The sequence below is a fragment of the Pholis gunnellus genome (genome assembly GCF_910591455.1).
Source record: "Pholis gunnellus genome assembly, chromosome: 4".
Lineage (NCBI taxonomy): Eukaryota > Metazoa > Chordata > Actinopteri > Perciformes > Pholidae > Pholis > Pholis gunnellus.
Window position 1 is genome coordinate 21,181,956 of NC_136530.1, and position 15,626 is coordinate 21,197,581.

The 15,626-nt window shown below is 40.6% G+C and overlaps 1 protein-coding gene across 1 annotated transcript; it reads left to right on the forward strand.

The window, feature by feature from the left end:
* Positions 1 to 7,740: 7,740 nt before the first annotated feature.
* atpaf1 (ATP synthase mitochondrial F1 complex assembly factor 1) lies at positions 7,741 to 13,698 on the forward strand (the record flags this gene model as incomplete). Its single annotated transcript, XM_079158541.1, has 9 exons — positions 7,741 to 7,955; positions 9,834 to 9,942; positions 10,246 to 10,308; positions 10,827 to 10,889; positions 10,999 to 11,049; positions 11,591 to 11,638; positions 11,820 to 11,915; positions 12,764 to 12,871; positions 13,138 to 13,698. The coding sequence occupies 9 exons, from the start codon at positions 7,741 to 7,743 to the stop codon at positions 13,375 to 13,377; spliced, it is 993 nt and encodes a 330-aa protein (XP_079014667.1). The 3' UTR covers positions 13,378 to 13,698.
* Positions 13,699 to 15,626: the final 1,928 nt, after the last annotated feature.

Sequence of the window (15,626 nt, forward strand, 5' to 3'; positions counted from 1 at the left end):
CCCCGTCTTGTTTTCTGCCTCTCTGTTAGCGCTCCTGCTGGATCGCTTTCAGAGTCCTGCTGTCAGTGCTAACCACACTGTGACCCCGCTGACCCCTCTTATATCCGCCGCCTTATCTCCACCAACCCACCACAGCACCCTGCACCTCAGCCCTCACCACATACTCTGCTGCTACCTCTCCCCGTGGAGGAAGAGGAGGAGGAGGCGGCGGTTAGTGACGCGCTGAGCTTCAGGCCTGTCCCTGCTCATTTCAGGTTAGCCCGTCTGCATTAGCACCAGCCAAAGTGACAGCTGTCAGCGCCACTGAGCGCGCTCCAGATGCTCCCCCTCCATCCGTCCTTGGAGCGTGGCCAGGACGAAGGAGAGGAGAGGTAAGAGGAGGAGAGGGGAGGAAAAAACAAAGAGATGTTAGGAAACAAGATTGAGAAGACGAGAATAACGATGAGCAGAAAGAAAACAATGATTTGTAATAACAGGAGAGAAGGGGAAACAAAAGAAGAGAAAACTAATTCTAAGGAAAGTAAATCAGAACAGGAGAAAAGAGGAAGAAGGAAGAAAATATGAGAAAGAAGTAAAGAAAAGAGAGGAAAGGAGGAAAGTAGGGAAGAAAGACAAGAGAAGACACTGGAGAAAATTAGATTTTAAGGTAGAGGGAAGGAAGTGAGGGAAGGAGACAAACAAGGAGATGTGAGGAAAGAAAACAGGGATATGTTTAAAAAAGAAACAATTAAGAGAGAGGATAGAACAGAAGAAAGGGGAGTGTCATAAAAAATGTAGAAAAGAGAAAAGAAAAACAAGAGAGCGATGAAGAGGGTGAGGAGAGAAAAGAAAGATTCAAGCGAGGAGCAGGAAGCGGGCAAGGAGAAGGAGGCAAGGAGAGAAAATAAGGCAAAGAACAAGAGGAAAGAAAGGAGGAGAAGACATGAAAGAGAGGAGGAGAAAGGAAAGGCAGTAGAGCATTGAAGAGAAAATAAGACGTAAAGTGTGTGCTGAAACAAAAGGGGAATAACAAGTGATAACAAAGTGACAGTGAGTTTTAACCAGAATTATGAGCAGGGACGTAGAAGCAAGTCACCCCTAATCAATACTTTGTGTAGCAGAATAACCGTAAGGTGTGTTTGTTGTGTTTTTTAGGTCAGTCGTGACCTCTCTGTGGTGCCAGGCTGTTGTTATGTGGACCTGCTGGTCCGCTTTGGCCCCTCTGTGGCCTCAGAGCCCAGGCCGGGTTTTGTATGCGAGCAGCACCGCCTGCTGGACGGAGGAAGAGCTGCAGCCCGGCGGGCAGCATCAGCAGTCTGCCGCAGTGCTCTCTCTCTCTCTCTCTCTCTCTCTCTCTCTCTCTCCCCCTCCCTCTCTCTCTCTCTGCTCGGTGCTGATCGGTGAACATCACACCGCTCCGTTTCTACCGAGCGCGGAGGAACGACGAGAAAACAAAGTTGTGTAGGTGAGATAAACGAACTGTGGCTGCTTCTGTACTGTCAGCGTGAGACTTCACTTTGGTTTCGAATCTTTTTATTTGTTTAATTTGTATCTTCGAGAGTTTGAAAAGATGTGCAGGAGTTTGACAAATGAATCGAAGAGAACATGAATGAAACGTGTTTAGTCTTTGTGGTTTAAAAAAAAAACACAAGCTGATGGGACATGAAGTTCTCATCTACAACATGTATAGTTTGCATGTAAAATAGTAAACAATTCTGTGTGTGATCTTGACTTGACTTTAGGCTCACATGTGTGTAAAATCAGTAAATCCGGACTATATTTTGTAAAAAATACAATTATAATTTTAATAATATTAACTCTAGTAATTAATTATGGTTTAACTTGACCAGTTTCTAAATTTTAAAACACAGCAACCCATAAATATGGTCTATTAGTATGTTATTACAGTGTTCAAGTAGGTCAATAATAATAGTTCTAAAGTCATTTATTTTCAATTTTTAAATCTGACGAGTGAATTAGTTTTAATCCAATTTAAGCTGTAGGTAATTTAATTTACAACGTCACTCTAAGTATTTTGTTATTTGCACACACAGAATACATTTTTTTGACCGGACAAAGACCTATATGGTGTAAATGTTGTATCATTTGACAAAAATATTCAGTGTGCAGCAGACTTCTCTTTTTCCATAATCTCTCTTTTTCCTCCCCCATCCTCCAGCATCTTTTATTCTTCTCTCTGGTTCTCTGTGTGCTGCTGGTTCAGTGTTTGAATCTTTTTTTTGCCTAAACGCAAAATGATGACTTAGGTCTGAGCCAGAAATAAAAGCTCCTGTACTACCAGGCAGAGAGGATCGATAAGTGGAATAAAAATCAAGAGCATAAGCCCCTCACCTCCAAGACTGCTAATATCCTAGATGTGTCATTTATGTTCTGGGGATTTCAAGATGCAAAGATCGTGTGTGTTTGCAGGATGGTCACTGTGTAATACAGTGTCAGAGGTTGAGTTAATTATCAACACGAAGACCCGAAACCTGGAGATAAAGCTGGAAAACGTTCAGATTTCCTTCAACCTTCTACAGCTCATGAAAGTGTTCGGCATGAAGTGAGTGATGCCCGTCACAGGATGCCTTAATAACTCTGAGCATGAATAAATAACACTCACATACATACACACACACAGATACATACAGAGCTATCGGCTGAGCAGCAGAGTGGGTGTCTTGATTCCTAGACAGACACACTCATGCACTTTTAATGGGATCCCTCTCTAAAACGATGGGATTCCTTTGCCAAGCTCGACCCTTTTTCACTGAGTGTGTATGTGAGTGAGTGCTTAACCGTATGTGTGTGTGTGTGTGTATGAATGTGTGTGTGTATGTGTGTGTGTGTGTGTGTGTGTGTGCAGGAGGTGTGGAAAAGGGTCATCCACTGGCCCAGGGGTGCGATTTCAGCTTGCCGGAGGGAGGGTAAGTGAGTGGTCCCAAGACCCCGAAAGACCCCAAGGCTTGAAATCAAACCTCATAACACACGTTCCACACTCACACCGACGCCGACGTGGCAGACGAGGACTGCACATTCAACTTCACTGAGCTGCTACTGCACAAAGCAAAATAGTTTGTCCCTTGGTGGGAAAATCATGCATTTTGAGCTGTTCCACATTTATTTAGCCTCCGAGACTCTTCTTTTCCCGCTCAAATTTCCCTTCATGGTTCCTTGGTTTTCTACACTGTATATCAACATCACATATTCCATATACTCCACTTCAGCTTGCTCCAACACTTCACAGTGATTATACCACCACGTTGTCATTCCATCAAATAGACAAGATGTGTTGGGCATCATTTTATACTAATTGCCCCGAAAGAAGAGGTTAAACCCCAATGATCAACTTCAGTCATTACAAATGCTTTTGCAGCCATTAACATTGTCCAAACCCACAGAACTTTATTTTAAATCCAAATATCAAATATCAAATATGTCTGGCTGAATTTGGGGGAAAATATGTATACAATAACGCACATTTTAGCACTTCCTATCATTACATATGAGCTTCATCAGCAGATGGAGTTTGCCCAGCTGTCATGTTGATGTGGATGATGTACATTTTTATTTTTCTCAGATATAAATTCACAGTTGCAGCAAGCTTTATGAGTTTAGAAATATTGTGTTTGACAGATTCTAAGGTGAACATGAAGATTTTAGGAGGTTAACCAAAATATGTCAGAAGGCATATATTGAATCTGGATATTAATAGCTGGTTCCTACAGCTGCAGAAAACATGTATTCCTTGCTATTTGGATATATTTTACTTTTTTACCTCCTAAACTCTTGATAACCCCATCCAGGCTTTCTTTAATCGCTGAAAAATCCTCTTGTTTCCACGCAGGAAACACCACACATATATTCTATACCTGATGGTTCCAACTAACTGGAGGTCTTGTGTTGTTTTACACACATTTCACTAATATTGAGATTGACATATTTGGTGTCGTTGTGGAATCTGTACTAGAACTTGAAAAAAAGTTGTGGATTTGAACAAAGTTATTTTATAATGGTGGGATAGAAGAAACAAGAGCTGTAGGGGTATGTTCTTTATCAAGTAATCTATGATTTACCTTTTTTTTCTCCAAATAATCAGTCATTTCATATACATAAAATGCCAAAAATAATAAAAATATTAGTGGAAATATAGAAATATCGAGGTCACGACTCTAACTTTCCCCCCAGAAAGACACCCCTAATGCATTTTTGAAAAGCTACCAACCAACCTCTGTGCAGTTTCTGTGGTATTATCTGGGACCAGATAATCTTCAAGCAATCAATTCAATTTAAATCAATTGTCACAAATGCTGTAAATCAATTTTCCATTATATTAGCTGAGTTTGTGATGATGTACTCTGATTTTAAAAGGTTCAATGTGTTTATTTCTGCTCTATCCTTTTATTATTTACTAACCAGATTTGCACCAAATATTTCAGCTTTGAAAATCTGATGCTTCACATCTATTGTTGTGAAGCAAAAAAGGTTGCATCGTGTGTGTGTGTGTGTGTGTGTGTGTGTGTGTGTGTGTGTGTGTGTGTGTGTGTGTGTGATTTTGTGAAATACTTTGGGGGAAGCAGATTAAATAAAAAATGAAATGATAAAGCAGCTGTTCCATATTTATTACATGGAAGGCACTTAAAGGCTGAACACAGGAAATCTGTGCGTGTGTGTTGGCTGTTGCGTTACATGTCTGAGCATGCAGGGGCAGTGTACCAAATGTTTGTGGTTTTTGCTTTTGCTTTATTTATTTATTCATTTATTTATTTGTTCTCTGGTGAGCGGGATTACCTCTGAATTATGGAGCAGTCCCCTTTCTCTCCTTAAGTAAAAAATAACATCTGTCCGGCAAATGGAGAGCTTAGTGTTTTTCTATAATTAATGGTAAAAGCCTCCAGAGCCGCACATAAAATATACATCCTCCATGCAGGACCCCCATGACAAAGAGAGCGAGAGAATGCAGAGAGAGAGAGAGAGAGAGAGAGAGAGAGACAGAGAGTGTTGAGGAGGAGGAGGAGGAGGAGGAGGAGGAGGAGGAGGAGGGCAGCTGATCAGTGAGAGAAAAGAAAGAAAGAACCGAAGCAGAGAGTAGATTAAAGAAAGCTGTCAGTGTCTGGAGATGTGTTCACAGTCACAGGCAAATCTGTAGAATACATTATGCAAAATAACAACATGAATTCATTCTAGTGAAATTCCCACATAACAGTTGTTTGGTAGGAATTTGTCTTGATTTGATCTCTTATTGCAACTATTATCTCTGAGTTTAAATGTTTAGATTTTCCTTTTTTTATATTCAGTTTTTAAAGACAAATTTAAAGTCAAATTCTTGCAAAACAATTATGTAATGTTAAGGTGACTTAAATAAAAAACAGTGAAGAAAATTGTTCTTAGTTTATATCTGTAGATCAGATAGAAAGATGAGTAAAGGCATCAATAACAGCAGAGAAAATCCTGTGTTACCAACATTAAAGTCACTCTGAGAATTTAAACTGAAATGAAATGATCACAGCGTCAGAGCTGAGGTATGAACGAGATGAAATCAATGAAGGGCCAGTGGATCATTTCAAGTAGTGACATCTGTTTGCTATGGAGTCTAACTGAAGACTTCCCATTTCTTACTCCCTTTGTGTTTTGATGCACTGGACAGGTACAGCTGACATCCTGGAGACAGTGAGAGCGTCTCATTCAGACAGGACTTCAGTCAAGATGCTTTTAAATATCCGGGTCAAGACACCTGAATGTTGCTTTTATGAAAAGTAACCACACGTTTGTTTGTTTTTTACAGTATTACTATTCAAGTGTTTACAGAGACCAACGACAACCGTGCACTCAGTAGACTGCAGATCTCTGCCAGGTCAGTCAGGGGGCATATGGGCGGGAACAGGGAGTGCAGGACAGGCTGTGTGTGTGTGTGTGTGTGTGTGTGTGTGTGTGTGTGTGTGTGTGTGTGTGTGTGTGTGTGTGTGTGTCCAGCGTGTATGCATGACAGTCGTGAAATATAAGGGAGACAATACACAGGCTGCATTACCACAGGACTCTGCTGCTAACAGCTAAGTAGCTCTCTTTACAGGAGTCAGCAGTCAATGAGGGTATAAAACAGTCAATAAAATTGTTTTTGTAAATCAACAAAACAACAAAAGGTCCTTAGGCACACAGCCAATTCTGAGCACAAAAGAAATAAAGCTGATGGGTCTAGTAGTGTGCAAAAATGAGCTGCGGACAAACACATGTACACACTTGTACACAACCGAACGCATAATCTCTGGCGGAGAAAATAGAATTGGTGGATGGAAGCAAAAAAAAAAAAACATTTGATCATTAAACTGGTACACCAACTTAAATGTGGTAACACTGTGCTAAAACCACCACCTCTTGCAAAAATACTTACACCGTTAGTACACTGTTTTCACCAGCAGGTCAACATGTATTAGGAATAGAGAAACTCACCCGATACATCTAGCGATGGTGATTGAAAAGGCAGGGCGGTTGTCTCCTGTCATCATGTAAATCTTAATTTAAGTCCATACACACACACACACACACACACACACACACACACGCACGGTTGTTCTGTGCTGATCAACATGATTATGTGATGTGCTTGTCATACAGACTTTAGTACAGCATCCCAGTTACAATCTAGGCCTACATTTAGATATTGTTTGTCCTTTTTGGAAGAAAAAAAACTGTGATAATTTATGATTCTGCAGTTCCATAATGACAAAAAACCTAACAGCTACATCATTGTAAATAGAAACTCACGCTGAGCCTACATTAAAACACAAAACAATAATAAAGACAGGAAAACTAAACACAAAAATCACGTGGGAAAAGAAAATGCTGTTCAAAATGTATCTTTGTGTACCTCATGCAATGGTATTATCTGTGCTGATTAACAGCTGCCATGTATGCACACATTAACACATGCACATCAGCCACATCATCATCTGCTGGGACCCAGATGTACGGGGAACAGCTCCCAGCTGCTTCGTTTATTGATTAGTGATTGAAAACGATTGGTTGTGGAAAGTAAACACAGAAGCACTCACACGGTCATCAGGGAAACACAAAAGTCATAAAATTTACAGCCAGCGTCGTGCACACACACACACACACACACACACACACACACACACACACACACACACACACATACAGACAGAGGAAAAGATGAGTACATCAGTAAGTGACTCTGGAGAGTTGGAGCAGATTGTTTACTGTAGCCTACTTATCTGCTCATTTATTTATTTGTCAATCTGAGCAGTGTTTGTGGAGGTAGATTACTGCAGTGATTCACAGTGTTCAGATATCAGTGAGCAGCAGCTCTCATGCATGTGTAAATATTCAGACTGAGTTCTCAATGAAGAGACATACTGACCTCCAGTGGTCGCAACATATCAGGACTACATTCAAACAGCTGCTGTAGATTTAAAGTTGCTAATTATTCACTTTTATGTCATGCATATATTGGAAAATATTCTGAAAATCACTCAAAGTGTCATTACATACATGAGAGAAAGGCTAAAAGACATGTGTGTTTTGTGTGCTTTTGTTCTGGGTCTGTTTTCCCTCAGGATTAATAAAGACGTTTTACTTACTATCGTATCTTCGCTCATCAGAACCCTTCAGTCCATTATAAGCTAACTATATTTTGTTTTCATGCGAAAAATAAAACCATTCAAACTGGGGTTACAGCACTAATTATTTGTCGCCCTTGTCGGAACCAATGTTTTGAAGCCGTTCCCCGCCGGAGCACTATAGATGCTGGACGGAGGCGATGGAAAGATGGCGGCGGCCATTGTACAAATGTCATGTTTGTACCGAGGGATGTTAGCGGTCAGGGCCACCGGCATCAGAACGCTGATCCCCGGACTGGTCCCGGCGCAGTTCCGAGCCTTCTCGGTGCGGAAGGAGCCAGAACTGGAGGAGAACCCGTTCTTCAGCAAGTACCAGGAGAAGATCCAGAAGCTGCGCAGGTCAGTAGCTAGCTACCAGCGACTCAGCCGCTATGTCCGAATCTTCTTCAGCTAAATCTAATATTTAAAAGTAATGAGACTATTGACAAGTGTGAATACTAATTATAGTATCAGAAATGATTTAATCGAAATTCTGATGAGATAATGACATATTCGGTTCACATTTAAATGATCAAGCAGTGTATCTGCTCATTAAATTATAACATTTACTTCTGACTCGCCTGTATTCACTTATTACTTCTATTTTTTATAGTTTTACAAAAAGTGTACCTTGTGCAGAAGCTTGGGGATTAATCGGTACGTCAGTTGTACCATGATAGGTGACCCATTTGATTCACGGGTCTATGAGCTGATGGTTGGGTTATTTTGAGGTCTCATTTCTAAAAGCTAACCCTAACCCCGTTATAATAAATAGTTTAATTAGGCTCCTCCCCTTGACATGCCCACCTGATCAGTGAGTAGGTCAACTACTTTTCATTAATGTTATTCCTATGGTCTAAGACGGTCCAAATAAGTTAGTAAACATGACCAACTCTCTCAAATCCAAGTACTAGAGTGCTAAAACTAATTAAGAAATTTGAAACAGCTCCATAGACAATGAATTGGTGAAGATGTTATAGATGACGCAGAGCATCCAGGGGAGTGTTTAAGTATTGTACATTTTCTGTTTCAGAACTGAGAACAATACTTCTACAACTACTCATTTGGGTATAACAAGTTTGTTGTAGTTCAACAAAATGAGTCTCCCATTCATTGTCTATGTAGAGGCATACTACTTGACTTAATACCTAAGACTTGATGAGATCACAAGGTAAACAGTAAAGTTTTGCTTTGAGAGCTCATGTTGACAAATATTGTTTGAACTTTTCTATGCCATAAAAATAATATATTGGAATACTTAGTTTAGGTGGTGTTCCCCTTTTTAAGATACACAAGTGATGGGTTTAAATGACTTTGCCAATAGTGCTTTTCACTATAACTAAATCTTTGGATTCTCTCCTTGATGAATCATTAGCGGCTCTAAAATACCAGTAAACTGACAAATGTAGGTCAAGTTCCTCGTGTCTGACCAAAAACTCCAAACCGAAATCAAAGATGTTGAATTCCCAGTGATCACAAAATCTTTCCATCTGAGAAGATGGGAACAGAAAAGGTTTGGGTTTCTGCTCGATAAACAACTTAAATAATTCAATCGTTTAAAATCAGGAACTTTCTAAGAACTCACCTGTTTGTGTGTCACTGAGATTTGGGAGTCAGCTTCGGAACAGCAACAACCAAAACCTGCTATCTAGCTTTACTAATTGATTTCCCCTTTGGGCTGAATATTTCAGCCCCATGGTTTTTGAATATAGATATGAATGCTTTTGAGAATTAGAATTTTCTAAATGAAAGCTGATGCACCTCAATGTTTCCTTCCTGAACGATGTAGAACGGGGTTTTCCCCTCAAACTTCCACCACACTCAACCAAGGACAGCAACACATTGTGCGTGCCTTTGAGGAAACACTTTGCCTTGATGCAAAGACAGAAATACACACTGAATAATGAATTTCATAGTATTATCTATCTTAAACCAGATCGAAAATCATTTTACAAGATAATGTTTCCTCAAAATAATGGTCAGCAGACGCATCTTGTTGCTAGGTAAAACATGACTGTTAGTGTGATGCTCCACGGAGCTGAGGACTCTTCTTCTCTTAGTACGTTTAAAGCAGTACGAGGAATGCTGGGAGTCACTAACTAAAGTAGAAGTATTCAAGGCAGGTTTGCTAAAACTGTCAATTATTGCTGCATCTCACCTCATTTAAGATGAAAGCGGATTTAGCCTTTTTGAAAGTTGCTGGTGTTTCACTGATCCTGATGTCTGACTTGTTCTCAGCGTCAAACCACAGGAGTACAAGGCCCGAACTGAGAACCGGCACAAGGCCAAGAAGGATGTGCTGGGACACTCGAAGCAGGCGGAGTTCATCACGCTCATGGAGCAGGAGGTGCGGTACGAACCGGGCTCAGTACAGAGCAGAGAACACCATGACAGCGCTCTGGTAGTCCGGGAGTATCGCACATATTAAAGTCAGAAATGTAAACGCATGTTTAAGCAGTCTTCTGATGGATTGGGAGATCACCGAGTCTTCAAACTTTTACCCAAAACTTTTCACCTTGAGCTGGTCACAGCGTGCATAATGTCCTCAATAGTTGGAGAAAACAATACTCCTGTGAGCATGTTTATTATCTACATAATGAAATGTCTTCATATTCCTGTGACGTCACTTCTGTTGTGGGAATCTTTGCAGTTGGAGAAAAAGGACAAGATGGCTGCCAGCGACGGAGCGTCAGGAGGTTTCACAAAGAACAAGGTGAGCAGATTAAACCGCCTTAATCTTACATTGTATTGCTTTTACGTCACTTTACTTTTATTCTGTTTCTATGGCTATATTCAGCACTCATCCGGATTACTTTTTTAATAATAAATGACGCTCAATAAATCTCAAAATAATCTCAAAAGCTTTGGCACAACTCAAGTCACACATTACGTCCTTAAAAGCACATTTTCTGACTAATGGTTAAAAATGTAAAAAACACCACTAAGCTATTTAACTCATGATGATGGACCACATTTTCACTGTAGGCATTTGTTACCAATCAATGGTTTTGGTATGATCATCGTAGCTTCTTGTTGTTCTTCGGTCCCGTTCTGTGGAATCTCGTCTGCAAACCAAAGGTTCCCTCACCAAACGGTTCAGCTTTCATTTTGCTCGGCGTTCAAACTGTTCTTTACAGAATAGACCAAATGTAAAATGAAACGTTTGCAGTGTGACGATGACGATGATGAAGTTTGTTCTGGTAACAGACTTTGTAATGCGTTGTTCTTCAGACACTGGACTCCATCCTCAACCTGGAGCTGATCGGGGACAAGACGGCCGAGCAGATCTCTGAGGTGAGTCTGTGGAGGTCAGACACTTGAGCCCCGGTGTCTAACTTGTGGTGCACCAGTGAAAGCCGTCTGAAGCCCTTTTTGTTTTCACCGTTTTGTGTTCCTCCCTCAGCTTTGGATGAATTATTTCTCGACCAAAGACACGATCAGCGCCGTCATCCCGGTGAGCGTAACGCCAGAGAACATGCTGATACAGCAGTCTCTGAACATTTAATATTTACTGCTGTCATGTACGTCTTTTGATAGATATTTTCTCATGTTGAACTCACGAAATTCGAGTACTTTTCTTGAACAATAAGTCATTTCATTTCATTTCTTTTTTGTGACTTGTACCTCTTGTTGCAGACGACCAGTTATGATTTGTGTTTCTCCCTTTTAGTCTTTTTTGTTAACATAATATTCATGGTGGAGAGATTCATCGTGAGCTATGGAACAAGTGATTAGTTTCCGTTGCTAAACCAGATGCAACAGCCCCCCCCTGAATATATTTGTCTTTAAACTTTTGCTTGAAAAAATCTGTTCTCCTGGATTTATTAGTTCAAATAAATCAAATACATTTTATTTTAACCATTCAGCATATTTCGATGTGCTTTTGATATTCCATAGAGTTTGACGTAGACTGCTATAGCATGTGGTGCAGTGGCACAATGATGCTTGTAAATGAATAGAACTCAGTGGGTCTAATAACCTTCCCTTTATTGCAGACACCGGTGTACGACGTGATTTTGAGCCGATCAAAGTCGTGTCATGCGGTAAGATCACTGCTGCTCACACTGACACGTGTTGATGGAGAACTATGAATATCAGTTTGTCATTATAACCACAAACAAGGGTTCTTTTGTGAGCTTTCACTTTTTCTGCCACACCAAACCAAATTGTTTGAAATCAGTCTCTCTCTCTCTCTCTCTCTCTGTGTGGTTTCCGTCTCGTCAGTTCCTCTACGCTTTGCCTCAGAGGGAGGGCTACGAGTTCTTCTTGGGTCAGTGGTCCGGACACGAGCTCCACTTCACCTCCCTCATCAACGTCCAGGTGAACCCCTCACGCTCTTTGGGCTTCTAACAGCACTGCGCTCATGTGCAACAAAAGATGCTTCTTCATCTGAGCTTGAATGTTCAAACAGTTATGAACACAAATCATATTTTTCATGTACCTGACAGATGCATGATGATTACAGTGTAGCAAAGTCTTTCATCCTTATTTATTATCCGCAACGGTGCATTAGGGCCGTTGAAGGTATAAAAATAGAAATAATATTATTTACAGAGCCAGTAGTAATATTCCAAGAAAAAAAACTTCTTTTTTTACAATAAACTTGACTATGATCTGAGATTATAAAGTCAGAAATTTGCATGAAAAGAAATCTGAAATTCTCCGAAATTAAATCCTACAAAGGCCCTAATATGCTCTGGTAAGTATCCGTTTTGTTTGTTTTTTTTGCACACACTGCAATTTAGGTAGTATTAAGTAGATGTGTGTTTATTTATTCGAAAGTCTGTAATACAGTAAAGTTGTAGTAGACATCACAGTTTTTATAGATCAAACATGTGTCTTGACAGGCTTCTTTTTTTTTTTGTAAAATATGAATGATAATAACCAGGTCTGAATGAGTTTGGAAACTGCACAAAACCTGAATAACAATATTTAACATTATAGTTTGGATTTTTTTTTAAAGTGGCCACAGCAGTACAATGCTAGCTTTTGTGCTGGTACTCCTGTGTGCTGCGGGTGTGCAGACCACCATCTACTGTAGGTAATACACTGACTAAGGACTAGTACCTCATACAATCCCACTTGAAAAACTCATAACTAACCCTTTAATTAGTCACCAAAATTGTCCATATTAATTGCAGTTTTTTTCTCTCCCTGTTGGTGTCCAGATGCAGGGCGAGCACGCTCCCAGTCAGCTGATCCTCTACCACTACCCAGACCTGAAGGATGAGAAGGGTGTGGTCCTCATGACCGCCGAGCTGGACCCCAAGTTCATTGTGAGTCCCTTACCTGTATGGACTCCTGAGGCTACACACTTATTTATGGATTAATGGTGTCTTTTCCTCATCATTTACAGTCAACATACAATATATGAGCAAAAGTACGTCGACACTTCTGCCCACATAATTCCATCATTTTGTGCAAAGCCGTGTTAGGGCAGCTATAGCAGCAGGTTGATATTCATGGTTTTTGGAATAACTGACCGTAGTGTAAGACTCGAACATTGGATACACGTTAACCCGTCTAAACCTCTCCTTTCCAGACCGTCCACCAGGCTCAGTGCTTGGCTAACCAGGTGCAGCTGTTCTACGGCACGCAGAGGCAGGAGACGTACCGATTGGTAGAGACATTTAACCACCACCCTGCAGACTTCAAACACATGTTGGTGATAGCGGAGCTGGAACAGAGCGGCTTGGGGTCGGCGATGGCCCCCGGGGGATCGAAGGGACACCAACCAGCTCCCCTACAGTCGGATTCCCAGGAACCGTTGGTCCTCATTTAAAGTGACGGCGGGACATTGTGCTTCTTTGCTCAGCACGTCCCACGAGGATTCACCCATCCTTCATACTGGATAGCAGTGGCAAATAAATAATAATTTAAAAGAGGATCAGTAGCTTCTCATGAACTCTGTCTGGGACTTGATCATCTGCTACACACCTTCATAGTGCATATGTGTTGCCACAGGATAATAATGAGGTATTCATCAGTTCTATGATAAATAAATCCCACTGTTTCCTACCCTCATGTTAGACTGGACCAGAAGGGCGTTATTTGCATAGTAGCTGAAAACCCATTGGACGTTTTAATAAATCACCTTACAAACCTTAAAATCTGCTCCACTTTTCTTCTCGTGCTTGAAAAAACAAAAAGCCTTTGGTGTGTCTTTTTATACAAAGGCCTCAACCCAACACAAGACGGTGTTAAGTACTAGTTTGCTGCACGTCATTCCCAAACCCGAATGAAAATCCATTTCCTCCCGATCAACATTTACTGTTAGTCGCCTGGCTTTTGAAAAGTAGGACAGGTGTTAGGACTTTTATCTATTGTAAAAAATAGATATATTTGTGCAGGTGGCATTTGGTGAAAGCAGGCTCTCTGGTGCCTGCGTCCTGCGAGTTTATTCTGTGATCTACACCGATCTAGGGTGAGGGAGGCATGCGGGGTAGAAATTTGTCAACTGTCGCATAATCTTCTAGAGCGAGGTGGACGTCTCCTTCAATTCTCAATTCTACAGCCAATTGTAGTCATCACAAGATAAATTGCTGAAATATCACTTCACATATTTAATTTAGCACCAGAACAACGAGTAGAAGGATGTTGTCTCTCAGACGCCATGCGAAGTCCGTCATAGGCCCAATGACCAAAGCAGAGTTTGGATGAGACGGTGAGGTGGGTCTCCATCAAGAGAAACCAGCATTCCTTCATAACCAATACTGTCCCCAAGCTTCACGCAACAGGTAAGAATGCATTCAAATACGTTCAGAATTACCCAGATTATCAGAAAGTGCATCACAGTAAATCCGACTGAACACTAGATGTTTTTTATGGATAAGGTGATATTTGGGCCTGTGCCTCTGTCTGCTTTCGTTGATGTTGTAATGCCCTCTAGTGGTCATACATTATACAGCTCCGTCACTGCACTTTGGCATTAAAATCATTTTGGCCGCACATTTCCAGCAGCTCTCTGATTGGCTTTTGGAGAGTTGACTTGGTACAACAGATGGACCAAAACAGCCTGCTGGTGGAGACAAAATGAATGTGGGAACCTCTTCATGTGGTGCTGGATGTATACAGGAGGTATAAAGCTGTGTTTCAGTAATATGTACACACAACAGGACTGACTCTTACACAGTAATCTAATAAAGCCAACAATGTCAGCTAACCACTACTGCTAGTAACCTACAACTAAAAAGTAGCATTGTGGAGGAAGAAAAAGAAGTAATCTAATTGTAATACATTATGTGTGTGTAGTAGAGAGGGCAGAGTCAAACTGGTGCAGCTGATAGTAGCTCATTAATCACTTTTAATGTATTTATACATGAAAAAAATACTGTGCAAATCCCCAAATGCAGTCATGAAGGGATGGTCAGATAGTCAGACAAAAAACACAAATAGGAGGAAAACGTATTCCTCTTCACAACAGTCGTGACAGATATTTACTCAGTCGCACAAACACATAGTTCAGAAAGCTGAAGAGGAAAGAGTGAACCAGCTTTTTGTTCGACAACCTGATCACAACATGAATTTAATGATTATGAGAATAAAAACATCCTGCTCATTTGCAATCTTTCTGAAATTGCATCACGGCACAATTACGTTGTGATCATGTGAAAACGGAACATGAGAAATCATTTGTCCCCTCTGGCTTGTTGTACTCGTCACAATGGACCATCATGGCACATACATTGTTCAGAAAAAAAATAAAAAAAGACAGCATTCATTTTTCAACAGTAATGTGCTACAATTCTCACATGTCTAGTTATATCAGAATTTTACAAACGGTTCAAACGATGTTAATTAAAAGAAGAAAATAAATCCATGAACATCTTCATCTATAGTTTTCTAATATTGGCTGACTGTAACATACAGTACAGTGGCTGGACACCATTAAGGACACGATACATACAAGACGATACAAAAATGCAACGCTTTGGACACCACATGCTTTTCCTGCAGAGTCTCCCAGTATCACATTTCATTTAAAAATACTCCCAACCTCTCACATGTTCATTATTGAGACATCAAGTCAGA